The sequence below is a fragment of the Bubalus kerabau genome, chromosome 5, assembly GCF_029407905.1.
Source record: "Bubalus kerabau isolate K-KA32 ecotype Philippines breed swamp buffalo chromosome 5, PCC_UOA_SB_1v2, whole genome shotgun sequence".
NCBI lineage: Eukaryota > Metazoa > Chordata > Mammalia > Artiodactyla > Bovidae > Bubalus > Bubalus kerabau.
In genome coordinates this window covers 122,051,713-122,079,569 of record NC_073628.1, presented here as the reverse complement: position 1 = coordinate 122,079,569, position 27,857 = coordinate 122,051,713, and the positions used below count along the sequence as shown (strand labels likewise).

General features: G+C 37.4%; 1 protein-coding gene across 1 annotated transcript in view; it reads right to left on the bottom strand.

Moving 5' to 3' along the window:
• Positions 1-27,857, bottom strand: part of HMCN1 (hemicentin 1) — a 546,435-nt gene that overhangs the window by 132,046 nt on the left and 386,532 nt on the right. The window contains exons 50-63 of the mRNA XM_055582953.1: positions 26,264-26,437; positions 24,409-24,522; positions 23,208-23,353; positions 18,657-18,807; positions 17,437-17,631; positions 14,999-15,112; positions 10,525-10,712; positions 8,739-8,835; positions 2,856-3,017; positions 1,792-1,905; positions 1,473-1,675; positions 1,094-1,175; positions 852-983; positions 378-527 (exon numbers count right to left, since the gene is read on the bottom strand). Coding sequence (XP_055438928.1) covers positions 378-527; positions 852-983; positions 1,094-1,175; positions 1,473-1,675; positions 1,792-1,905; positions 2,856-3,017; positions 8,739-8,835; positions 10,525-10,712; positions 14,999-15,112; positions 17,437-17,631; positions 18,657-18,807; positions 23,208-23,353; positions 24,409-24,522; positions 26,264-26,437 — 2,022 coding nt within the window. The remainder of the gene's footprint in view (positions 1-377; positions 528-851; positions 984-1,093; positions 1,176-1,472; positions 1,676-1,791; positions 1,906-2,855; positions 3,018-8,738; positions 8,836-10,524; positions 10,713-14,998; positions 15,113-17,436; positions 17,632-18,656; positions 18,808-23,207; positions 23,354-24,408; positions 24,523-26,263; positions 26,438-27,857) is intronic.

Genomic DNA, 27,857 nt, shown 5'->3' with positions numbered 1-27,857 from the left:
GTACAGGTTTGATCCCTGCCTGGGAAGCTAAGACCTTAAATGCCTTGTGCCTCGTGACCAAAAAACCAGAACATAAAACAATAGAAGCAATACTGTAATAAATTCAATAAAGACTTTAAAAAATGGTCCACATAAAACAAAATCTTTAAAAAAAATGATGTTTTGTAAGTCAAATCATTATGCTGTGTACTCTAAAATTATATGGTTCTTTACATCACTTAAATCTCAATAAACTGAAAAGACTACAATATCCAAAACACACAAAAGAGATATTTTGAATCAATTATAAAGGATCTGTTTAGATATACACTTATTTTGTAGTATAAAAAGAATGGAATAAGGAAATTGGAAGACAGATCCGAGTGTACCCCACATACCTTGAATTGAAAGAATGTAATGTTTCTGTGCTTTCCCCTCCATATTTGAGGCAATGCATGTATAGTTTCCACTATCTGAATGTTGGGACCTGGCAATTTGGAGTTTTCTTCCCCCAGACAAAATATGAACTTCCAGTGAGCCAGAATTATCTAGCGGTAGAAACAAAGCAAATCATAAAAAAGCTTTTAACATCTCTACAATTCACCATAAAAATGTCTGACTTTATGTGATAAATGTATTTCTTAAAGGTCCTCCCTTTGTACTTTGATTTGAAAGGACAGCCTTATTTTTTGAAAAAGACAAGGAGAAAAATCTCTGTAAAATGCAGACTCTTTTGTAGGTTTATATTACAGTACATTAGGCTTTCTGAACTAAACGTAGCTATGTGCATAATACTGAACGTGTGCTAGTTTATCAACCTAATGAATGAGGAGCAAAAGAAAACAATCATAGGAAATGCACAGCTACATTACCAATGGGTTTGTGGTTCTTCAACCATGCTATGGAGGGAGGTGGGATTCCAGCAGCATCACATGTTAAAGTAACAGGATTGCTGACTGTCTCCACAGTGACTTCGTTTTCAGGCCCTTCAATACTGGGTGGCACTGTAAAAAGAAAGAAGAAAATCATGTGTCCTCATTAAGTTAATTCAGGACACTTTCTTTCATTTGCATATCTGGGGGAAAAAAGACTTGTATTAGAGGCAGATGCTCACCATATACATTGAGGTGGAAATTTTTATCATCCCGTCCTGCTACATTTATAGCTCTACATACATACTGGCCTGTGTCAGATACCTAAAAGAAAAAGATACTATTGTATGTGTTCCATTAAGTTACAGATGACCAATCACACTGTTCGAGTGTAGATTAAATCATCAGTCATCTTTATGCTCGAATGCCCCAGTCCTAATTGCTTTCTACAATCCTGCTTTTTCTTTTAAATGAAAAAATGAAGAGAATGGCATTGATGATGTTATTTTTTTTGATGACAATTTTTTAGTGTAGTCAAGGAAAGATACAACTTCCAATTCTCTCTTCCATAATCCCAGCAAGGAGTCACGCACGACACACAAACAAGAATAAAAGATGCACCTCAGCTTTTGTGATGTGCAGCATTTGTCCATCGGCCAAAATCTCCAGCCGAGCAGACTCTGTTAGCATCCGTCCGTTCTTATACCAGGTGATGACTGGAGGCGGGACAGCATTCGATCCACACTCCAGTGATACTGAGGTCCCCTCTCTTACATTAACTACAGAAAGAGATTCGCTTCCATGATCTTTAATGCTTGGGGGCACTGAAGAAGGAAAATAAAAAACAGAGGTTTTGTTTTTTCCATTAAGATGCTCAGATAGAAAATAGCTAATACCAGTTTAAAAATGAAAGACTCATATGAGAAGAGTATAAACAAACCATAAACAGTCAGGGAAAGTTTTTTCTTGCCTTCCCCAGCTTGGTTGATAGCTATACAAGTGTATTCGCCACCATCAGATACCTTGGCCCGGATAATTTGCAAAGTTCGACCACCTGTGGGCAAATATAATGCAAATTGAAGAGTGGTATAGAAATTGTTGTAATAACTAGTTTATCAATAAGATTAATGACAAAATATATCCTTTCCCTTAGAGAGAAATCTATATATATTAATAGAAGCATTTCATATACAAAATGAAAGAATTTAATCAGTTTCCTTGGATCCTTTCATTATTATTTACTCTGAAAGTTAAAGTGTTAGGCACTCAGTCATGTCTGACTCTTTTTTGTGACCCCATGGACTATAACCCACCAGGCTCCTCTGTCCATGGAATTTTCCAGCAAGAATACTGGAGTGGGTTGCCATTCCCTTCTCCAGGGGATCTTTCCCACCTTAGGGATTGAACTCAGGTCTCTCACACTGCAGGCAGACTCTTTACCGTCTAAGCAACCAGGTAAGCCCGTTACTTACTCTACTTCCTTCTAAAAGAAGAAATTAATAAAAATTTATCTCCAGTAACCAAATGTGGATAACAGAACTTTCATACAGATTCTTCTGAGTAAACAATAATTTTACTATAGTCAGTATAACTTAAGTATTTCTGGTTTAAATCTCCCACAGTACGGAAGTGGCTATCATCTGTTAGCCAATTTATCTACCCTCCAGGAGCTTTAGTGCTGATTAAAAACAACCAGTGAATTTATCCAATGAAAGCACTATTTCGTAAACTTATCATCCCCAAGGGATTAGTAAGCAGTTCTGCTCCTAAATTTCATAATTTTTTGAAGCAGACCTTGTTGCTGTACATTCCCACTCAACTCATAAAAGTCTACACAGTTTCATCCTAACGGCCCCAAATGGCTAGAGAGAGGCATTTAACGTGAACAAATGAATGTAGCAAGACAAAAGTCTGGAAAGAGACTAAGTTGAAATTCCATTTGTATTAAAAATAAAGAAAAATGAGAAAGTGTCACCTACTTTAAAAGAGTACTAAGTTCCTTACCAGGCACAATGAGAGCATTTGTGTTTGGTTTGATAGGCTGTTCATTCTTGAGCCAGCTGAGATCAGGAGGTGGAAAACCAGAGACCTCACAGGTCAAAGAGATGAAATTGTTCACCACAACAGTGAGATTTTCAGGGTTAGGACCAATGACACTTGGAGGAACTATAATAGTAAATATATTAAAAGTGAAATATGTTAATATTAAACATATTAAAGTAAAAAATGATATTATCAATAACACATACTCCAGTTTATTAATATAAGCCCAACCACTGTACTCTGCTAAAGCACTGAGTTAATGATACTAATTATTTACCTTTCTTCTTTGAATTCCCTAATGCCTTCATCAAATTCATGTACATCAGTTTTGTTTTTTCCAGTTGAAAGAAAATACTAGACTTTTCAAAGGCAGAATTATTGTGCATTTTATTTGTAAAACGTTGGAAGTTCTTAAGATGGTTTTGTCAATGTACAAAGACCTAATACTGCTTTTTATTAAATATATTTGAATATTCTGGCTTTTAATATTACACCCTTAAAGTTTTTATTTTCTTGCATATAGATATTTTATTTTAGGGTATCTATTTGTAAATTATACAGGTAATTTCAACAATGTAAAAATAAATGACTTTCAAGATGAGCAAAAAGTTTAAGAAATAAACAATATAACGTCTTATTGTTCAACACCAAAAAAGAATTCCAAAAGCTTTTCTACAGAAAAAAGTGGAGTAAAAAAAAGATTAATAATGCAATGACAATTATGCATATTAAAACACGTTTATGGAACAATAGATGTTTTCATAAGAACACACACATATTGAAGGAATAACATTATGGATTCAAATGACTTCCAAAGTGGGGATGGGGTGGGAATAGAAGTGAGGAATGGGCATTAAAAATAAATGAATACATGAATGAATGAATAGATTTAAAGGCAGAGATAGGTCTTGCTCAGGCTAGCGAAGATAGTAAGACATGAGATAAAGAATGTAACACTCTATTATTATATTATACTCTCTATATTATTCTCTCTACATATTATATTCAGATTGGGACTTTAAAACAGCATCAAAAACAAAAAAGATCAAAATGACAAAATTGCTTTTTAAATATTACTATCAAATTTTTAATCACTAATTTTCATGACCATTCATTTATACTTATTTCAGATGCTGTGCTAAGTGCTGATGCAGTACAAAATATAACAGATTATATCTATAAAGAATAATTTGGTGGTAGTGACATTGAGCAAAAAAGTGACAGATAACATTTTTTTGAGTGGTTATGCTGCGCCAGGCACTAAACACTTCATAATGCCATTTCTTTGAAAGCTCCTAAAACTTATGTGTTAGATACAGTTCTTATCCTCTTATTATAGATGAGGAAGCTGAGACACAGGGAGGTTAGCATCTTGCCTAAGCTTTCACAGTTACTGGGAGAGGTTGGTGTCTGGCTTTAGAGCCCTGTTCTCAGCCACCATCTGATACTGCCTTGTAATTACAAGTGTGCATGCTTAGTTGCTCAGTCGTGTCTGACTCTTTGAGACCCTGTGGACTGTAGCCTGTCAGGCTCCTCTGTCCATGGGATTCTCCAAGAAGACAAAAAAGGGGGTATCTTCCAGAAAGACGGCATGGCATATACAATGGTCCAAATCGGGAAAAGAATATGGCACCAGAAGGCTGACCTGACCAGAGTTTGAAGAGCAAGGTTGCTGGGGAGTCAGGCTGGAGAGTAGACAAGATGTAAGGACTAAGCAGCATCAAGTCCTACAGGGTCTTCTGGGCATCATTAAGAACACTGAAATATAGCCCAAGGAAAGGAAAGCAGGAGAATGGTTTACTCAAAAATTCACTTAAAAGACACCACTCTGGCCACAGTGGAGGGGACTGGTGAGAAGGCTAAAAGGAACTCAGAATGACCAGTTAGGTGACTATCGCCGTGATAAGTGCAAAAGATTACAGTGCTATGCTGAGGATGGTGTCGGAAAGAACAGAAGAGTGAGTGGACCCAGGGTGTTTTGTGGGTAGAATATCCAGGACTCAATGCTTTGGGTGTGAGGTTTAAGGAGGAGGAGGAATCAAGGATGACATTCCTTTTCCGGGCTTCAACAGTGGGAAGATGGTGATTCCCTTTACTGAGACACAGATCCCTGGAGGAGGAACACATTTTGGAGAAAAGGGAATAAGCTCAGTTACATACATATGGTTTTATGAGTGACTATCACACGTTTGTATGATAAGAAGTAAACACCTGAATAGAAGAGTCTAGAGTTCCTGAGGGGGCCCTGGCTGGAGATAAAACTTTGCAAACTATCCACACATAAATGGTATCTGAAATTTGGGGATTCATGAGCTCACATGATGAGTGAGGAAGAGTTTGAAGAAATGAAGTTGAGGGCTTAGAAAAATAAGGAGTAATAGTCAAGTAGGAAGGGAGGAACTAACAAAGGAAACAGAATGAAAGATTGGAAGGAAAGATATAAATAAGGGGTGTAGGTGCCACGTAAGCCAAAGAAGAGAAATTGTGAAAAAGATGGTCAAATGCTAGAGAATGTCAAATGCTCAAAAGTAAGAAAGATAAAGCCTGGAAAATGCCTACTGGATTTTTTATGTCATTTCGTGAATTCGGTGAGCAGCTTCATTGGAGTTGTGGGGGTGAAATCTGGTGAGTAGTGGTGGGAGGAGTGAGCAGGAGTGAGGAGATGGAGACAGTAAATATACACAGTGATTAGAGAAGGTTGTTTTGAAATCGGGGGCAAAGAGAGGGAGGCAGCTGAAGGGAAATACTAGGTCCAAGGGAGAGTTTCTTATTTTTACTTTTTAAGAGGGAAGAGAGAAGTAAATTTAAGTGATCTTAGGAAAGAGCCAGTAAAAGTGTGAATTCCAATACTGGAGAGGAAGAGAGGAGACTGTGGGATTTCTGAGGGGGTAGTGGCAGGGATCTAGAGCCAACTCAGCCTTTGGAAGGCAGAGGAACTCTTCCATTCTGTGTTGTAACAGAAGGAAAGAAGAAATGGCAATATCAGACACAGCTGATATTGTCAATTTGATGGTAGGAATTAGAAGTGGTTTCTGCAATATGCCTTCTCTTTTCCCTGTAAAACAGGATGTAAGGGTATTGACTGAAAGTGAGAGGTGGGCTGTGATTGACTGAATGTTTGCGTCCCCCCAAAATTCATATACTAAAACCCTAACTCTCAGTGTGGTTGTATTTGAAGATGGGGACTTAAAGGAAGAAGTGAAACATAAATGACGCCATAAAGGTCATAAACCTGATCCTACCAGATTATTGTCTTTATAAAAATAAGACAGCTGAAAGCTTCCTTGCTTTTTCTGTCCATGTGTACTCGTGGAAGGGCCGCATGAGGGCAAACTGGTCGTCTGCAAGCCAGAAAGAGCCTTCACCAAAGCTGAATCCTGCTGGAACCTTGATCTTGGACTTTCCAGCCTCCAGACTGGGGAGAAAATGAACCCTTGTTGTTTAACCACGTAGTCTCTAGTATTTTGTTAATGGCTGCCCAAGCTAAGACAGGGGCCATCTGACGTTCGAGAAGGTATGAGGGTCACTCTGAAGTAGAGACATAGGGATGCACCCCAGCCAGTATAAAGGGCTCATTTCAAGCAGCACCTGTGAATTTATAACTCCAGTATTCCTGATGCCAAGAGTTTCTCCAGCCAGGGTTACCTACCTGGGTATAGGTATGGAATTCAGTTGAGAGGTAATACAGAAAAGCAGCTAAGCTTAAAGCCTCTGGAATCAGACTACCTGAGTGAAAATCCTGGTTTTGCATTTGCCAGCTGTGTAACTTCGGCCATGTCACTTTATCTCACAGAGGCTCATCTTTTTCATCCGTAAAAGAGATATATAATAGGACCAAACACCTGGGCTTGAGACAATTAAGTAAAATAACATTTATAAAAGCAACCGGCACGTCATGTTATAGGGATCAAGCAGTCAGTATGTTGTGTTGCTATATGTGGAGCTGAGCTTTTATTAAGCAAGAGCACTGAGAAGACATAGGCTAAGAGCAGTAATTGATACGCTGGTCAATGAAGGTCAAGCTGGATGTGAAGGAAAGCAAAGACACAGAGGGTTGGAAAACATTGGAGGTCAACAGACTGAAGGTTAGAGACCAACAAGAACAAGCACTGTTGGAAAACAAATGGTATGGTTTTAGGGAAGCAATTTAAATGGTTTCTCCCCTACATGGATTTTCCAGGATTTAATCCAATATGAAGTATGGATTCCTATTGCAGTCAGGAGATCAAGACACCATGAGCTGGCAAAAGAGGAGATCCCTCCTGTCCCATTCTTAACAGTAAACATTCATGCAAGGTCCCCAATTCAGATGATTCTGCTATACATTAAGAAGAGAAACTGGATATGAAGGAAATATAATCAAGGGACAACAAATATTTATTTAGCAACTACCATGTCTTTAGGTTTAGGAAGACCAAGAGCCATAAGAAATAACCATTTGTCTACAGCATTTATAATAAAGTTATAAGACAGAGGTGAAGATACAGACATATAAAGATAATAAGGTAGCATCTGTAACTGCTAAAACTGGGGTTTTTACAAGATGCTTTTGACCACATAAAGAAAGAAAAATGAATCCTGCCTTGGGGAATCAGGAAAAATAATCAACACTTTTGTTTTTCAACATTTATTCTACCGTACTTCATTGATTAGAAGGTATACTTTCACAATGATTATTATTATTTAATTCTTTCTTTCTGGGAAATCATAATACATTATTACCATTTTGGTCAGATTTACTCAACAAAAGTTTCTAAGCACTGGGACTGCAGAGAGAGCACTGCCTGAAATCTGTTACTCAGCATCAGTACCAGACATCGCTAGACGTCAATACTTCCTCCATATCGCACCACAAAAGAATGTCCATTGTGCGAAATAAAAGTCCTTTGAAAGAAGAAATGTTTCACTAATGTCAAATTTCTGCTATTTTCAAAATGAGCTAGGATTTGGTATATGAATCACATAGAGTGAGAGTGAGCAAAAGTTGCTTGGTCGTGTCTGACTCTTTGCGACCCTGTGGACTATACAGTCCATGGAATTCTCCAGGCCAGAATACTGGAGTGGGTTGCGTTTCCCTTCTCCAGGGGATCTTCCCAACCCAGGGATCGAACCCAGGTCTCTTGCATTGTAGGCAGATTCTTTACCAGCTGAGCCATGTGAATCAAACAGTTAAAGAAAATCTGTTATAATAATTGTTCACCATTTCCAATTTAATATTCTGGAAGCAGCTGTGTGTCATGAAAATAAAATTATTTATGGTTGACATCCAACAGCATTTTTAGCAAAAGCAAAAAAAAAAAAATAGTATTTATGGAGTGTCTAGCATTTATCGAAAACTTAAAATCTGATAAATGAATTAGATGTATGGATGGTTCTTAGGAACTATTTAACCACACAAAGTGACTTTTTCTTCCTTGGGGAGTGTATTAAGTTCTGGAGGGTGTAACTCAACATGAATTCTATAACTGAGGATAGAAACTGGTTCCAATCAGGCCCAGTGGGTAAATTTTCATGAGTAGAAGAGCTATTTTTGGTTCTTACTTCATATAAACTTATACTCTTTGGGATTTCAAATTTTGATTTTTTTTTTACTTTGAAATAAGTAGGAGTAACTACTTTGTCTTAGGGGACTGAAATAATATAAAAACAGTCTTCCTAAAAGATTTGTACTTTATAAATCCCACAAGCTGTGGTAAAAAAGAAAGAAGGGGAAAGATTGAATGAATGCTGGCTCTACACATTGTTCAAGTTAAAAACTAGGAAATAAGCCTACATAATCTAAAACACAGTTTTCCTGCTTTTTCAAGCATACTCTAACAGATGTTTTTGGAACTGAGCTCTTACCATGAACATTGAGGTTAAAATATTTTTTGGCACTTCCAGCTGTGTTCTCAGCAACGCACACATATCTGCCGATATCTGTTATTTGACTATTTAGAACCTAAGGGGAAAAATGAAGCAATTACAACTAAAACTTTTTAGAAAGCAACTTGTCAATTTTAAGAATAAACAATCCATATTCTTCCTAGTTAATACCAGATAAACATAATAAAGAATTTTTGTATGTAGCATGGCTGATGCTGGTTTTTATGAGGTCAATTAAATAAATATTTATAAAGATTTCTAATCAGAAAAGGCAATTTTGTACACACTGGCATACTGACTAAGAAAAGTCCGAAGTCTTTCTCCCACTTCCCCATCTACATCCCTGCCCATGTGACTATTTGGAAACTCCTCCCATTAAGAAGTAGGATAAAGATGTAGAATTTGTGTTGGCCTTGTGACCAGCTTTGACCAGCAGAGTGTGATGGATGTGACAGTGTTCCATTTCAAACCTAGGCCTTGTGCGCTTCCCCTCACTCATCTGGAAGCCTGCCACCACTCTGTGAGGAAACCAGGATTAGCCGGCTGGAAGGTGAGAGATCACATGGGAAGGGTCATCCTAGTTATTGCAACTGAGGCCACAGAAATGTGCCAGAGCCCAGCTAAGATCAGCAGAGCCACTAAATTCAACCCACAGTATGTAGACACTTGAGTAAGCCTTGCCAAGACCAGAAATCACCCATTCAACCAGAAGGCTTGTGAGCTGAATAAATCCCTATTGTTTTAAGCTGTTCGAAGTGGTTTGTTTTACACAGCAAGAGTTAATATAGTAGCTATGTTTTTAAATTATGCAGGCATTTCTATCGATCTACATATCTTTTAGCTCGAGCCAACGGAAATATTTAAGCATTTAGCGTTGTACGTGCATCAAATAGAAAAAGTCATGATGTTTAGAAGATACTTAGAGAATTCAAGATTATTTATAAGCAGTGAATCGCATACTTTTTTTTTTTTTTTTAAATAACTCCATAAGATATGTTCTGGGTTGGATTCCCTGATGCTTAAATTCTTGGGCCTACAGAACATCATTAATATGTTCAAGAAATAATTTCTTAAGTTGTGTCCTAACAAAAGAGTTGGTGTTATTTCTACAAGTGCCTATCTTTCTTTTAGGACACTTGAAAAAAATAAGACATACCCATTAGTGCACAGTAATTCAGGATATTTATATGGTTTCCATTATTATCAACTCTTTGCCAACAGAGGACAAATTTTAATCTACACAGAACCTTATACTATCTAGAATATTATCAACAGAAATATGCAATGAAAAGATTATAATAATTCACTTATAATTTTATTTTTAACACAGAGGCCATATTACAGTAAATTTAGGTGTATGTGTGTTGAATGTACAGATGAATTCTGGAAATATTCACATAAAACGGTTAACAGTCGTCACCAGTGACAATGAGAAAAGAATGAGGAAGAATAATTGTATTTTATATCCTTTTTATGATGTGTTTTTTCATAAATGGGGACTGAAGCCCACCAGGCTCCTCTGTCCATGGGATTCTCCAGGCAAGAATACTGGAGTGGGTAGCCTATCCCTTCTCCAGGGGATCTTCCTGACCCAGGAATCGAACTGGGGTCTCCTACATTGCAGGCAGATTCTTTACCAGCTGAGCTACCAAGGAAGTCCACAAATATTTATAAACCAGTACAAATTATTTTTAAAAGCAAAAAGACAGTGATTATAAAATACAAAGTCGCATAGCTATTTTAAAATTAGATTGTTTACTGTTACCTGAAGAATTCTCCCATTAGATAGCAATGTATGACGCTCATCTTCTAGCAAGGGCTGCCCATCTTTTTGCCAGGAGCTCTGTGGGGTGGGACTGCCGCTGGATGAACACTCCATCAGCGCACTCCTGTTCACCAGCACGGTGACCTCTTCAGGGAGGTCACCATTTGCTCCCTTGATAACTGGCGGCACTAATAAGCGATTGAAACAGGGAGAAAAGACAGGAAGCAAAGTCCTTTCTAAATTATTCTAGCTTTATGACAATTTTTAAAAGTTTGGGATAAGAGAGAAGCAAAAGTTGAAGAAGAATCCATGATCCTGAGGTAACATTTTACATTGATAAATTAGGGTGGTGATAAAAATTATGTGAATTTGGGTTTATTTTTTTCTTCCCCACCTATCCTGGACTTCCAAAGTTTGCTTCCCATTTAGGTTAACACTGATTATTACCTTTCCGCACCACCCTCACAGACTCCCCTCCCCACCTTTAGGTCACATTATAATTTTCTTTTTTTTTTTTAATCTCTGATCCCAGGTTGATGAGGGTGGGTGCGGAAAGCAATGATGAAGCCAAGTAGCTCCAACTTCAATGTTTGACTGTCTATCACACCCCTCCCCCATGGAGGAAATGTCTAATGTTCTCTGTTTCCCATGGGCCCAAAATACCACCCAACCACTGTTTCTCTTATTCTCATACTTAAGGAAAGGACTAAATGCATTTGACATGCGTTCCCACATATCCTTTCTTGCCATCCAAGGGAAGGCACTTCACTACCATGGAAGGTAGTTGACCCCTCTTGGTTTCCTGACTGCATTTTTCACCTATTCTAAGACTTGCTCCATCAGTCTTGTACCTTCCTCCCATCTGCACACACACGAGAAACTTTAACCAGTCCCTGTCTGTTGGAGCATTTTCCTTGAACTATAAGCAAGTTCAAAACTCTCTTAAAGATATTATTTCAAACAAGCTGTTATCCTACAACTCAATTTCATGTCTTCCTGCCTCTTCACAATCTCTTAAGAGTAGTCTATATTTGTTTCCTTTTCTATCTGATTATTTGCTCAGTATATATCCTTCTGTTCTGTGGTTGAGTACCACACCATACTAAAAAAAAATTGATCTTTTGAATTTCACCAATGATTTTTTAGTTTCAAAGCCAAATGACCTTTTTTAGTTTTCATTTCCTTAAATTTGCTTTGTTCATAGTGATGCTTCCTAAAGCCCACTTGACTTTGCACTCCAGGATGTCTGGCTCTAGGGGAGTGATCACAACATCATGGTTATCTGGGTCATGAAGATCTTTTTTGTACAGTTTTTCTGTGTATTCTTGCCACCTCTTCTTAATATTTTCTGCTTCTGTTAGGTCCATACCATTTCTGTGCTTAATTGTGCCCATCTTTGCATGGAGAGTTCCCTTGGTATCTCTGATTTTCTTGAAGAGATCCCTAGTCTTTCTCATTCTATTGTTTTCCTCTATCTCTCTGCACTGATCACTTAGGAAGGCTTTCTTATCTCTCCTTGCTATTATTTGGAACTCTACATTCAAATGGGTATATATCTCCTTTTCTCCTTTGCCTTCAGGTTCTCGTCTTTTCTCAGCTATTTGTAAGGCCTCCTCAGACAACCATTTTGCATTTTGTATGTCTTTTTATTGGGGATGGTCTTGATCCCTGCCTCCTGTACAATGTCACAAACCTCCATCTATAGTTCTTCAGGCACTCTGTCTATCAGATCTAATTCCTTGAATCTATTTGTCACTTCCACTGTATAAGTGTAAGGGATTTGATTTAGGTCATACCTGTATCAAAGGTGTAGTGGTTTTCCCTACTTTCTTCAATTTAAGTCCAAATTTTTCAATAAGGAGTTCATGATCTGAGCCACAGTGAGCTCCTGGGAATTCCTTAAAAGGTGATGCTGTGAAAGTGCTGCACTCAATGTGCCAGCAAATTTGGAAAACTCAGCAATGGCCACAGGACTGGAAAAGGTCAGTTTTCATTCCAATCCCAAAGAAAGGCAATGCCAAAGAAAGTTCAAACTACCTCACAATTGAACTCAACTCACATGCTAGCAAAGTAAAGCTCAAAATTCTCCAAGCTAGGATTCAACAGTATATGAACCAAGAACTTCCAGTTGTTCAAGCTGGATTTAGAAGAGGCAGAAGAGCCAGAGATCAAATTGCCAACATCCATTGGATCACTGAAAAAACAAGAGAGTTCCAGAAAAAACATCTATTTCTGCTTTATTGACTACACCAAAGCCTTAGACTGTATGGATCACAACCAACTATGGAAAATTCTTAAACAGATGGGAATACCAGACCACCTGACCTGCCTCTTGAGAAATCTGTATGCAGATCAAGAAACAACAGTTAGAACCCGACATGGAACAATGAACTGTTTCCAAATTGGGAAAGGAGTACGTCAAGGCTGTATACTGTCACTCTGTTTATTTAACTTATATGCAGAGTAGATCATGTGCAATGCCAGGCTGGATGAAGCACAAGCTGGAATCAAGATTGCTGAGAGAAATAATAACCTAAGATACACAGGTGACATCACCCATGTGGCAGAAAGTGAAGAAGGACTAAAGAGCCTCTTGATGAAAGTGAAAGAGGAGAGTGAAAAAGCTGACTTAAAACTCAATGTTCAGAAAACTGAACGTTGGCATTCGGTCCCATCACTTCATGGCAAACAGATGGGGAAAGAGTGACAGATTTTCTTTTCTTGGGCTCCAAAATCACTCCAGATGGTGACTGTAGCCATTAAATAAAAAGACACCTGTTCCTTGAAAGAAAAGTTATGACCAAACTAGACAGCATATTAAAAAGCAGAGATATTACTTTGCTGACAAAGGTCCGTCTAGTCAAAGCTATGGTTTTTCCTGTGGTCATGTATGAATGTGAGAGTTGGACTATAAGGAAAGCTGAGCACCTTAGAATTGATGCTTTGGAACTGTGGTGTTGGAGAAGACTCTTAAGAGTCCCTTGGAATGCAAGGAGATCAAACCAGTCCATCCTAAAGGAAATCAGTCCTGAATATTCATTGGAAGGACTGATGCTGAAGCTGAATCTCCAATACTCTGGTCACCTGATGCAAAGAACTGACTCACTGGGAAAGACCCTGATGCTGGGAAAGATTGAAGGCAGGAGGAGAAGGGGACGACAAAGGATGAGATGGTTGAATGGCATCACTGACTTGATGGACATGAGTTTGTACCTCTCCGGGAGTGGGTGATGGACAGGGAAGCCTGGCGTGCTGCAGTCCATGGGGTCGCAGAGTCAGACATGACTGAGCAACTGAACTGAACTGAAATTTGCTTTAGCATCCCATACTAAACCCACTTCTTGATAACATTTTCTATGCCTTGGATTCTATGATTTCATAGGTTACATAAACTCCTCAGATTGTTCCTCCTCTAATTTACTTTCTTTGTCTTGTCTCTGACTTGTAAATGATGCTACAATGATCTTCTTGATCTTCTACTCTATCTATAACACTTTCTATTGAAAAATCTCATGCCTCTGAATATCACTTGTTTGTGTACAACTTTCAAACCTATATTCTTAGTTCAAATCTACCTCCTGTGTTGTAGTTCCATATTTCCAATGTCTCTTTCAACATCTTCCTGAGTATCTTGGTACCATGCTAAATTCGACATATCCAAAACAACACTGATTTCATCCTTCTCAAGTCATGTTGTTTCCCTAAATCTTCTATTTTTATTACTCCTTCTATAATTTTCTCAATCACACAGGACAAAAATCTGTTTCATCTTATACTCTCAGATAAGTGCCTACTGCTTCATATAACCTAATCACTTCCTCTATAAAAACTTTCATACCAACTGATACCTATACATTCCCACTGCTACTTCTCTAGCTTAGCTCCTTCTAATGAAAACATCTACTTTTTTCCTGCTTCTACTACCATCCCCTCTCTTTTCCCTTAAAGGTACAAAACTTCTACTCTCAGTCCATGCATTCATAACATGTCTGTGTTCCAAAGGTGGACATATAAATTATGCCTTAGCAGTGAGGCCTCTTGGCCTCTGTAATTGGTTCAGATATGGATATGTGACTCATGCTTGGCCAATTAAAGCCACGGAGATCCAATTTTAGGACTTCAGTTGTAAATACTGGGAAAGAAAAGCAAGCCAAGAGAAACTTCAGTGGATCTCTTCTGAGTCACAGAAGTTAGACATGATTGCAGCCTGGGAGTTTTCAGGTTCATGGATCAGTGATTCTCTCTCTCTTTCTCTCTCTCTTTTTTTTTAAAAGTTAAGCCAGTTTCATATTTGATAGTTCAGGTGTACTAACTAAGGTGCTCTCAATTTGTATATGACAATTCCCTGGGAGAATGATCAGTTTCTGATTATGTCTCTAAAATGCTGAGTGCAACATCATGCAAACATTAGTCCCTCAAAAGACTTTTGAGTGAAAGAATGCATCATAAACAAAAAAGAAACAAACAAACTCACAGAGTACACGAACGTCATACTGAAGGGAATCTTCTCCAGCCTCATTCACAGCCACACACATGTATCTCCCAGCATCTTCTACTTTAGCCCGAGGAATTTGTAACACTCGCCCTCCTGAAAACAGATCCCCATACATATGTTTACTTCTCTAAATCTTAGAGTGAAAGTGGTCATAAACAGAGATATAACTTTTCAGGTCTAATGACTTCCTTACATTTTCTTTTAAGGCTCTTCATCCAGTGTTCCAGTGTTAACCCCACATACCACATTTATACCAAACAGTGCATTACTTAAAAGTGACCCAGCATATAAATGAGACCTCCTGAGAACCAAAGAGCTTGTGTAGATTTTCCTCAAGGGAGGAATGTTGCTCTATGCACTGCTCATGTTCCATGTGGAATGCTGTTATGTGGTGACTTCTTGCTTTTACATAAAATTCTAAACACATGTGAGAGGAGCCCAGCAGGTCACAGAGAGTCAGACATGACATACTGACTAAATGATAACAAACAACAACAACACAAGAAGTTTACACTGTTGGAGACAAGTACTGATTTGAGCAAATACTAGCCAAGGATATAAAGGATATAAAGTATAACATTATACATATGATTTTGAAAGAATAATGTATTTTCAAACTTTTCATGATGGTGTAATTTCAAATGGAGAAAAGTCACAATATTTATATAAAATTTTATCCTTATTTATCAAGTATTTATATTTCAATCCATTAGTTTGATCTCTGTCATATATATGTACATATTAACTTTTATTTATATATAAATAAATATATAATACTCTCAAATGATTTAGAAAAAGATTACATATATATATATAAAATTTGAGAGTAAATTGTCAACATGTTTCCCCTTTACCCCTAAATACTCACAAATCTGTATTTCATAAAACAAGGATAATCCCTATATAATGATAGCATCCAGTCCCATCACTTCATGGCAAATAGATGGGGAAACAGTGGAAACAGTGGCTGACTTTATTTTTCTGGGCTCCAAAATACTGCAGATGGTGACTGCAGCCATGGAATTAAAAGATGCTTACTCCTTGGAAGGAAAGTTATGACCAACCTAGACAGCATATTAAAAAGCAGAGACATTACTTTGCCAACAAAGGTTCATCTAGTCAAGGCTATGGTTTTTCCAGTGGTCATATATGGATGTGAGAGTTGGACTATAAAGAAAGCTGAGCATTGATGAATTGATGCTTTTGAACTGTAGTGTTGGAGAAGACTCTTGAGAGTCCCCTGGACTGCAAGGAGATCCAACCAGTCCATCCTAAAGCAGATCAGTCCTGGGTGTTCATTGGAAGGACTGTTGTTGAAGCTGAAACTCCCATACTTTGGCCACCTGATGTGAAGAGCTGACCCATTTGAAAAGACCCTGAAGCTGGGAAAGATTTAGGGCAGGAGGAGAAGGGGACGACAGAGGATGAGATGGTGGATGGCATCACTGACTCGATGGACATGGGTTTGGGTGGACTCCGGGAATTGGTGATGGACAGGGAGGCCTGGCGTGCTGCGTTTCATGGGGTTGCAAAGAGTCAGACATGACTGAGCAACTGAACTGAACTGAATGATAGTATAATGATCAATATGTAGAATCAAGAAAAAAACTACTAATGAACCAGAGTCCATATTCAAATTTCATTATTATTATATTGTCTTTTATATCTATTTTTTTCCTAAGCTCAGATCCAGTATAGGATTGCATACTATATCTGGTCATCATTTCTATTTAGTCTCTTTTTTTTACTCCAAGATTCTTTTATTTGAGATAAAATTTACATACAACGGAAGACACTGGACTTTAAATGTATAGTTTGATAAATTTTGACAAGCCTATTTCAATGTTTGCTAAATGTAAATAGAAGCCTTGAAAATATTATTCCACAATTTAAACATCTCTTTTCCTTCATAAACTATGTAATAACTGAAATATCTGAAACTAATAATCTTCATGATTGATTTATGAGAAATGCATTTAATAACTGAGTAGTAACTATTTGCAAATATACTTTAGAATTTATCATTAATAATGTACAGAAACAGAGCTGATTATTTCATCACACTATATAGAAAAATGGAGGCACTTGGAGCCAAAAGACTTTAACTTGATAGAATGATTCCATAGTAGATCTGAAAATTAAAGGTGTTCTATCCTATGTCAAATTTTCAGCCTAGACTCTCCTAGCTTGAAGGTACACAGATACCAGTGGACATAAAATCAATCAATTCAACTGGTCTTATGGAGAAGGGAAAGGCTACCCACTCCAGTATTCTGGCCTGGAGAATTCTATGGACTGTATAGTCCATGGGGTCACAAAGAGTGGGACACGACTGAGTGACTTTCACTTCACTTCAATAAATGAAAAGCACATCTGACAGAGATTCAGATTTTCACCCTCTTCCTCGCAGTGTTTACCTGGCAAAATCAGTACTCTCTCACTTGAGGTGAGCGGGTGGCCATCTTTATACCATGTCAGTGTAGGCGCGGGAGCAGCGTTAGTCTCACAATAGAGAGAGATGGGATTGTTGATGATCACGTCCTTGGCTTCACCTCTCCTGCCAGTATCCACCCTGTTTCCTATTTCCCAGAGCTTCTGGAAACTTGGAGGAACTACGGAGGAAAGACATGACATTTTGGACTCATGGAAATGACAGTGTCGATCCATTAAAGAAAGAGCTTGGCTCGTATTTTCACAAGAGCGATTTGTACATGTAATAAATTAGACAATGTGAAAATATTTTCAAGTACTTATACACCTACCAACTCAGCCCATAGCTAAATTAAAAGGAGCAGACCGAAGTCAGAGCCGGTTCTCCAGTGAAAAAGCAAGAGTATGGAGCTCAGAATGTTGTGCTCATGTTCTGCTCGCCATTCCTGTTCAAAGGATCTAGCATTTAGAAGATAGATTGTCCTGCTCTTAGGAAGGACCTACTCTTAATATAATAAACACGGCTAAAGAATATGATCATAGCAGGGAAAACTAATTTCAAGAAACCATTAAAAAATATTGGCTCAATAGAGCATTTCCCAATGATTTGTCTTATTAAGAAAGCCAAAGAAGATATGTAGCCAAGATTTAAAAGTGTATTAACAAAAATAAAGGGACATTCTCAAAGTTTTCTGGGTGAGAACCATGAACTAAGAAAATAATTTATCTTATTTAGTATTCACTATTCTACAAGGCGTTAATTTTAAAAGTGAAGAAAAAGGGGCTTAAAATATGTAGGTAACTCACCAAGTCACAAAGCTTGAAGGAGCCTAAGTCATCAGATTCCAAGTCTTACTACTTTAAAATCTGATATAATGTTACTCTGGCATTCTGATAAACTTTACAATATAACGTGAGGGGAAAGCTAATGTAACAGAGAAGTATGTATTGGGTGATTCCAATTTATAAATAACATACACATTTACAAAAATATATCAAAAGGAAACACACAAAAATAACAGAAGTAACCCTGAATGACAGGATTATTTTCTGCTTTGTTATTTTTTTGAGCCTAAGTTTTCAATAATGAATTTATATTATTATCAACAGAAAAAAAAATACTAAAGCAAACCAAGGCAAATCTCTTTGTCATTGCTTTGCCAAATCATATAAGTGAAATTACATTTAATAAGCATATTAGTATTACCTTGTATATTCACATCAAAATCCAGCTCATCTTCACCTGCAACGTTAGATGCTACACATGTGTATCGTCCAGTGTCTGATATTTGAGCCTCCTTGATTTGAAGTGTGTGCCCACTGGCAGCAACAGTAACATGATCATCTGATTTAAGGGGCTGTAATTCAATTATAATAATGTTATCATTAAGGACTCCAATAAACCCTCTAGGGGGCCATGCAGTTGAGAGTTTTTATGATTCTTTAATAAAAATGAAAATGTAAGTCAAATAGAAATACTCAAGATAATAATAACTTAATTTACTTTGAATAAGCTGATTGTTCTTGAGCAATCATGTCTTTATTTATTGAAAATTGTAGTTCATGTAGTTTATATCTGTGCTAGGTATTTCTGGGTGGTGCATTTATAAACTATTTATGATGAAAAATGTTCTTAAGGTATCATATCTATGTTCGAAAAAAAATGACTTCAGCTGATCCCACACTGTAGTGAAGCATCTCTTATTATTTTATAGCAAATGCTAGAGTTTTTTAAAGAAAGATTGAAGACATTAGCATAACCTGATTAGATTTAAAAATCACTATTGCTCATTTAGAAACATCTTTACTTAAATGAAAAAATTTAACCTTGAGATATTTATATTATGAGGTTTTATTGATAACATTAGCTACATTTAATAGGACATGTCTCATCTTTTAAACATTCTGTATATACTAAATTCCCTCTTATTTCTTGAAAATTTTAGTTCTTGGCTCACTGTTACTCCTTCCAATGATTTTTCTCATAATTCTTGGTGATTTCAAAGCCCACATAGACAGCCATCCAATGCTTTGTGCTCTCAGCTCCTTGAATCTTTTTAATTTTTTTTTGGTCCCAACCCTCTCTCAGTCACTCAATAGGAGAGTTATACCTAGAACTTGATAATTATCAATAATCACACCTCTTCATAATCTCAGTTTCAAGTTCTCACCTTCTGACCACCACCTCTTAACTTTCTAACTCATTTTCTCTAGCATCCCAACTCCCATAATTTTCTGTTGCCACAGGAGGACCCAAAATTCACTGAACCTGCAATCTTTTCACAATCACTCACTCTCCTCCTGATTCAGAGAAGGTCTATTATGGCAATCACTCCTTGCATAAACTTGCATTAAAAAAAATCAACTCCTTTGACCTTCTCCCTTTATTTTATTTGCCTAGCAAAACCCTAACCTTGATTGATACCAGCCTCTGTCCATTCTCTACATCCCTGGGTCTACGCCAGTAACTGTCCTTTCTCACGTGCGTCATCATCAGCTGCTTTGTGCCCACTGCATGATTTCAGTCAGCATACAACAGCATAATTTCCACATTAAAAACACTTCATTAGACTGCAGCCTAACTCCATATTTTTCTATTCTCTTTTATAGCCAGTGACTTTAAAAAGTTTTCTATATTTTCTGTCTCCATTTCTCTCCATCTCTTCTTGAATCCTGCAATAAGACTTGTATCATTTCTACTTGACTGAAACAATATTGTCAAGGTCATCAGTGACATCCATGTTGCTCAATTTACTGGTCAGTTTCTCAGGCTTTATTTTACTTGATCAGGGGTATTTAACACAGTTTGACTTGTCTTAATTTTGACAACTCTATTTCCTTCTCTTTTGGGACACTTCACTCCCTGCCACACAACCTCTAAATGGAGGAGCTCCCCAGGGCTTAATCCTCGGACCTCTTCTCTTTCCACCTAATCTCACTCTCCCATAGATCTCATGCAAAGCTTGTGACTCATCTCTTTCCCTCACATCCTGCTATCACCTTCATCCAAGCAACCAACTTCTATCTCTTGGAGAATGGCAATAAATTCATTTCTGGACTTCCTCTTTCTTCAACCAGTAAAGAAGCCAATGTAATCTTTTAAAAATCTTTTAAGTCAGTTCATTTCACTCCTGTGTTCAAAATTCTCCAGAGGCTTTCCATCAGTATAAGGCCAATAGATCTGTAAGCATTATAATCTGTGTGCTGTTGCTCAGTCCTGTCTGCCTCTTTGCGACCCCGTGGACTGTAGCCCGTCAGGCTCCTCTGTCCATGGGATTCTCCAGGCAATAATACCGGAGTTGGGCTGCAATTTCCTTCTCCAAGGGATCTTCCCAACCCAGGGACTGAACCTGCATCTCCTGCACGGACAGGCAGATTCTTCTTCTTTTTTTTTTTTAAATTTAAATTTATTTATTTTAATTAGAGGCTAACTACTTTACAATATTGTATTGGTTTTGCCATACATCAACATGAATCCGCCACGGGTGTACACGTGTTCCCCATCCTGAACCCCCTCCCCAGGCAGGTTCTTTACCACTGTGCCACCGTAGCTCCTAGTATGATCCGACCCTCCGTTAATCTTTTGCTCTCACCTTCCTTTGTGCCTCCATTGATTGCTGCATTGCAGCCAAATGCCTCAGGCCCTCTGTCCCTTGCCAGTCTCTCTAGAATATTTTCCTCTCAGATATCTTATGTCTGCTTCCTTCAATTTCTTTGAGTTCAGCTTAAATATCACCTTCTCAGTGAGGTCTTCCCTAGATAAATAGGAGATCATACTCCTCATACTTCCTATTCTCTCTGAATTTTCTCTGTAACATTCACCCTTAAGCACTGTGTGCTGACTTTTTTGTTTAGTTTCCTCCCCACCCCCTAAACTCCACAAAAGCAAAGATTTTTTTTTTTGTCTCCTTTCCTTCATAGTGGTATTACCTGGATCTGAAATAGTGTTTGGCAAATACTATATGCTCAATAAATAATTTGGGATGCAATGAACCATTATTAACATCATATATAAAAATAGTATAATTTAAACTTTCCATGTCAAAGAAAAATTTCAGAGCATGAATAAACAAATACATAGATTCTATCAAAACTTATAGTGGTTAATGCTGCTGATATTGTTGGTGGCTTTTCTCAAAAACACTGTTTTTTCCAAGCAGTGTTGCTTATCTGAGAAATGAACTAGCAGAAGGAATGATATGGAAGATAAACCAAAACCAGTATTTTTTGTACACATTTTAGGGGACCAATTGCAAATCCTGAAAAATTTAGCAGTTTAACTAAAGCATCATAATAGAATCAATTTCAGTCTGGATGTGAAACCAGTTTAACTGTTCATTATGAAACTTAAGAAAAACTGCCCTATTCCTAGTAAAATGCGAGATTTTGTCAAATTTTTATGTGTATATATGTATATGTGTGCATGTGTATAAAATGCAAGGAATAAAAAGGTTTGAGGTAAAATTAAAAATAAAATCATAACATTTCAAAAGAGAAAGGAATTATTTGATTCCAAGCAAACTCATATAGAATTGATATTGTTCATAAAGTGTGTTTGTAGTCAGAAAAGAAACTATAAACAGAACTTGGTGGGAGTTCCATATTTTTTTCCTCTTGCAATGGCTTCCAGATGAAATTCGCTTATTTTATAAGAGATGATTTTTTTTTCTGGCCACCAGGATTGCAAAATCCATCTGTGATATGAAAAAATAAATCTATATCTTTCTGCATCTTAAATTATGACTCTGACTTGAACATCTACAATTGGAATTTGACTCACTATTTGGTTGATTATGTGTAAAACAGGACAAACATCAGCTTAGCTATGTCACATCTGTATTAAGTACAGTGTTAACAGCAGCTAAAAAAAAAACCTATTTTGGTCTTAAAACACTAGCACATGTTTTTAAAACATGCATAGAAGTAAATAAGTTGAATGAGAATTAGTGTGTCGTCTGAAAGTCAGATTACATAATGGAAGGATGTGTCTTTCCATGGCCCCAGTTACCTGTATTGGGCACTTTATCATCATATTTAGCTTTTTTCCTTTATCTTGAAATGTTAGCAATATTACGCTTTTGAAAAAGAGCTAAAAGTGTTTAGAGAAAGTTCTGAATAAACTTCAGTTCAGTTCAGTTCAGTCGCTCAGTCGTGTCCGACTCTTTGCGACCCCATGAATCGCAGCACGCCAGGCCTCTCTGTCCATCACCAACTCCCGGAGTTCACTCAGACTCACGTCCATCGAGTCAGTGATGCCATGCAGCCATCTCATCCTCTGTCATCCCCTTCTCCTCCTGCCCCCAATCCCTCCCAGCATCAGAGTCTTTTCCAATGAGTCAACTCTTCGCATGAGGTGGCCAAAGTACTGGAGTTTCAGCTTAGTACCTGTGTTATACCGATCATTCTAATCTGACTCAGCACTGTTTTTGTGTTTCTTCTCCACAGTTTGAAAAACCACAGAGCACAAACATCATTCACCAGTGGGAAGGTGGCTGGATTTTCAAAGACATTTGCTACTGTATTTTAAAACAGTCCTTCAAACTTTTTAGTGATGAAATTAATATTAAATTTGTTGAATATGGTTCAATTTTTGTGTGTGTTTTTGCAATTTTATACTCTAGGAGCCTGGGATTGTTCTAATTTTAAGGTCACATTGATTCTCTGAGTTACCTGTGTCTGGGTGTTTTGTTTTTTTTAATTTAATTGACCATTTTAGTCTATAAAAAAACCATCAACAAAAGAAAAAAACTTGACTGGCCTGTCCATCCTTGTACCAGCTGAGAGATGCAGAGGGAACTGCATAGGCTTCACACTCCAAGGTCAGTGTGTTGTTTACTTTGATCTTCACTTCTCTAGGGGAAAGACCTGGCCCCAGGAGGTCCCCTTTATTGATTATGGGTGGAACTGCATAAACACAAATATTAAAATATTAAACATTAGTTCTTTTACTTTTCAAAATTTTTTTCTATTTTAATTTTTTTTATAATGTTGTGCAACCATTAGCACAATCTCTGAACTGAACTGAACTGAATCTTATTTTATTTTGGTCATGCCACATAGCCTGTGGGATCTTAGTTCCCTGGCCAGGGGTTGAACCTGTGCCCCCCTGCAGTGGAAGCGTGGAGTCTTAACCACTGGACTGACAGGGAGGTCCCAACATTAGTTCTTAAAATGGAATGCCATGGAAATCACAACGAGAACCACTTAAGAAAACAAGGAAATCACTTAGGCACTTGCTATGCTCTCCTTTCATCAAGGACCCAACTGAGCATTTTATGAAACGGCAGTGTTCAGACAGAGAATGTGGAGAAAGTTGTCTTTCTCCCCTCATCACTATAATACTGCCAATGAGGTTACATGCTTCTCAGAACAGTTAGTTTAGTTTGTTCTGGGTCCCCAAACACAGCCTGAGTATAACCCATAAAATGCATTTTATTAGTTCCTAAGGGGAATTATTTAATGAACAAAAGATAATTAAAAAGATGCTTTTCCTTAAAAAAAAAATCAATTGTACTCCTTATTAACAGTACTATTCTTTTTTTGTTTTTTTTTAAAAATAAGTGTACAGTGGATCAGCCCAAAGTCACTGACAAACTCATCTGAGGCTGCTGAATAGAGCATGTATATTTAAGGAACAGTTTTGAGCATGAAAGTACTTCCACACAGCAAAATTCAGAAAAGGGTAATTCACAAGAAAAAAAATAGAGGAACTTAAGAAAGTGCTACTGACAAGTTCTCCAAAATGTCAGTGAGCCGATTCCATGGGCTTTTCACATCTTGAAGAAATTGAGGTCATGGGCACAATGTTTAATTCAACTTCCATCTTAATGAAGAGAGTTGCATAAACGATTCACTTTAATGATGAATATAAATAATTATGAACCCAGAATGAAAAACAGAATTGAAAAAGTTAGAAAACCTGGAGAAAACTTGGAACATAGTGTTCTTTCAGAACTTACTGTAGACCTTCACTTCATAATGCTTTATCATCTCCCCTGCCTCATTAGTGGCTACACAAGCGTATCTCCCAGCATTGTCCTCCTGTGCATTTAGGATCTGCAGAGTCCTGCCTCCTGAAAAGCAACAGAACACCAAAGAATCTCTGAAGTCACACTGGCAGTGGGGTTTGCACAAACCACAAGTTTTAGTTCTTACTATTACCCTATTTATTCTACTCTATGCTGATTCTACAATAGACAAAACAAACTACAATACAGATGGACAAAATACAACATAGATTGGTAAGTCCTCAGTGGTCTGCTATGCTAATGATGCTTCATGCTCATTCTGACCCTCCCCTGCCTCTTTGCACACACTGTAACTAAGGTTTTTATTTTTTAGCATTTTTAAAATTAATTGATTTATTTTAATTGGAGGCTAACTACTTTACAATATTGTGGTGGTTTTTGCCATACATCAACATGAATCAGCCATGGGTGTACACATGTCTTTACAAACAGGTCTTCTGCCTTAGTTATCTTCTTCCTCTCATCTACCCGGCCTATCAGTAAAGACTGATTTTGCTAAAACAGCTTATTAAAATTTTTTTTTTATTTATTTGCTGTGCTGGCTCTTACTTGCTGCATGTGAACTCTAAGTTGTAGCATGTGGGATCTAGTTCCCTAGGGAGGAATCGAACCTGGGCCTCCTGCATTGGGACTGAGGAGTCAGCAACTGGACCAGCAGGGAAGTCCCTAAACACAGTTTTTCATTATAATTTTCCTTCCTAAAAATCTTCAATGATTTTCAATTGACTAAAGTATAAAGCCAAAACTCTTAAATCTCGGCATTCAAAACAAGACTCCAACGTACCTTTCTGATCTATGTCCTGCCTGCCCTCCTCCCTGACATATATACCTGTGAACACAGTCTACTCAGGAGGGAGGTAAGGAGCATGTTTATTATTGCCTGCATGTAGACAGGGCATTCTTACCTTGTACTTTTCCCATACTCGTCATTCTGATGGATCTGAAATCTCCCCTAACTCATTTCCAACCAACAAAGTTCTATAACTTTCTCGAAGGTTTGTTTGAAGTTCTGGCTATGACAAACCATTTCATGACCACTTCAGCCTATGGTGGACATTCCTTTTTTCATTATTATAAAACTTGTCACTACCTCATTTATTATGCTCTATGAGTACTGATAAAAAATCATCCTGTAAATGTCTGCCAATGCAAGAGATGTAGGTTCAATCCCTGGGATGGGACGATTCCCTGGAGAAGGAAACGGAAGCCCACTCCAGTATTCTTACTTAGGAAGTCCCATGGACAGAGAAGCTTGGTGGGCTATAGTCCACGAGTTGCAAAGAGTCAGATATGACTTAGCAACTACACAACATGACTATTCACAACCCATGATTATCCATGGATTCCTATGGTTAATGAACTTCCTTCCACATGTATTATCCCTACAAATTTCTTAAAGTTAGTGATCATACTTTTAAATGCTTTCTGTTTTCATACATACATATTTCCAAGTATTAATGAGGAATAACAAACTCTGTCAATCTAAATACTAACCTTCAAGGTTCAATTCAACAAGAAGTGAATTTCTACCCTTTTTGGTATTCCACATTATATTTAAGCAATTAATCACACTGTAGTATTTATTTATTTGCCTTTTATTTACTTTATTGGTCTTTCAAAAAGAAATTTTACTACCCTAGATTACAAGATTTAGAGGTAAAATTAAAAAATTAGATAGCAATAGTACAACACCACGAACAATGTAAGTGTTTGTATAAAAATAGCAATGATTGTGTTTTTTATACAAGTAGGTGGCACAAACGCATCTTGGGTGTAAGCTAGTTACCTGGAAGAATACGGATATTTCGGTTGGATTCTAAAGGAGTTCCATTCTTAAACCAGGTGATGGTGGCTGGGGGATATGAATAAGCTTCGCAGACCAAAGATGTGGGGCTGTTAAGGATAACAGTGACGTCTTCAGGGCTGCCATCGCCATCAACACCAGCAATTATAGGAGATACTGAAAAAGATTTAAAATTTAATCCAAGAAATAGACTCAGAAACTTCTTTATCTGTGCAGGAGGAGAGGACATATCAAAGGGAACCCTAACACACTGCAGTATGGACAATCATGGAAATAGCGGTACAGGATATATGGAGGACGCAGAGTCTCCAATCCAATCTAAGGTGCGGGGCTGTGAGAGGACTCTCATCAGGGATCACCTAAAGGGGCAGATTTCAAAGTGAGCCTCAAAGAACTGGTACAGGTTAGAAGATGAAAGAAAGGAGAGTAGTAGGAGGCGGGAGCATACTGGGAGCAGAGTAGTGTAAACAATGAGGAGCAAGCAGGAAATATACAGAGAATATAGAAAATATACAGAGTCTGGACTCAAAGGGGTCAGTTTGGAAGCAAGAGAATGATAGGTACACTTGTTCCATAAAAGATAATGAAAGCTTTTCTTTTTTATTATTTTTTACATTTAAATTTATTTATTTCAATTGGAGGCTAATTACTTTACAATATTGTATTGGTTTTGCCATACATCAACATGAATCTGCCACTACGCTTGGTAAAGGCATGAGAAAGAACATCAAAAGAAAAAAAAGACAGAGACAGAGAAATTGGAAAACAAACTAAATGAAATAGGAGCACTGAATGTGAAATAGAAAAAGTGAAACACACTAGATAAAAGTAGAAGATCACCATATAGTCCTGTTGTTTTTAAACATGGTTGCTCATTAGAAACACATCTGGAGCTTTGGAGGAAAAAAAGCAATAGCTGGGGATTTGTATTTTTCAAAAAAGCTTTCATATACATGTGTGTGTGTGTGTGTGTGTATGTTCGTGAGCATGTACGTGCACTCAGTCATGTCTGACTTTTTGTGACCTCATGAACTATAGCCCGCCAGATTCCCCTGTCAATGAGATTTTCCAGGCAAGAATGCTGGAGTGGGTTGCCATTTCCTTCTCCAGTGAACTAAACTCATGTCTCTTACATCTCCTGCATTGGCAGGCAGACTTTTCACTGCTGAGCCACTTGGGAAGCCCATATATATATACACATATATGTGTGTATATATATACGCACACACATATATATATATAGTATGTATAATATGTATTTTTTAGAAAAATTATGAAATTTTGCCTAGCTAAAAAATTTATGACATTTTGATTCTATTTGTTTGAGTTAGTGTGAATAGAATGCTAGATTTCTAATTTATATTCACTCAAAATTTTGATATAGTTCCATGTGTTCTGGCATCTAGTATTACTGCTAAAAGTCTAAAAAATTTATTATCTTGGTGATTAAAAACAGTTTGAATGAGGTTTGAAACTTCTAATCCAATTCTAAGAATATGCAGAAATATTATTTTGTAAAAAAATAATAATAATAATAATAATGAGGGCCTGAACTACAGCAGTGGAGAAAGGAACA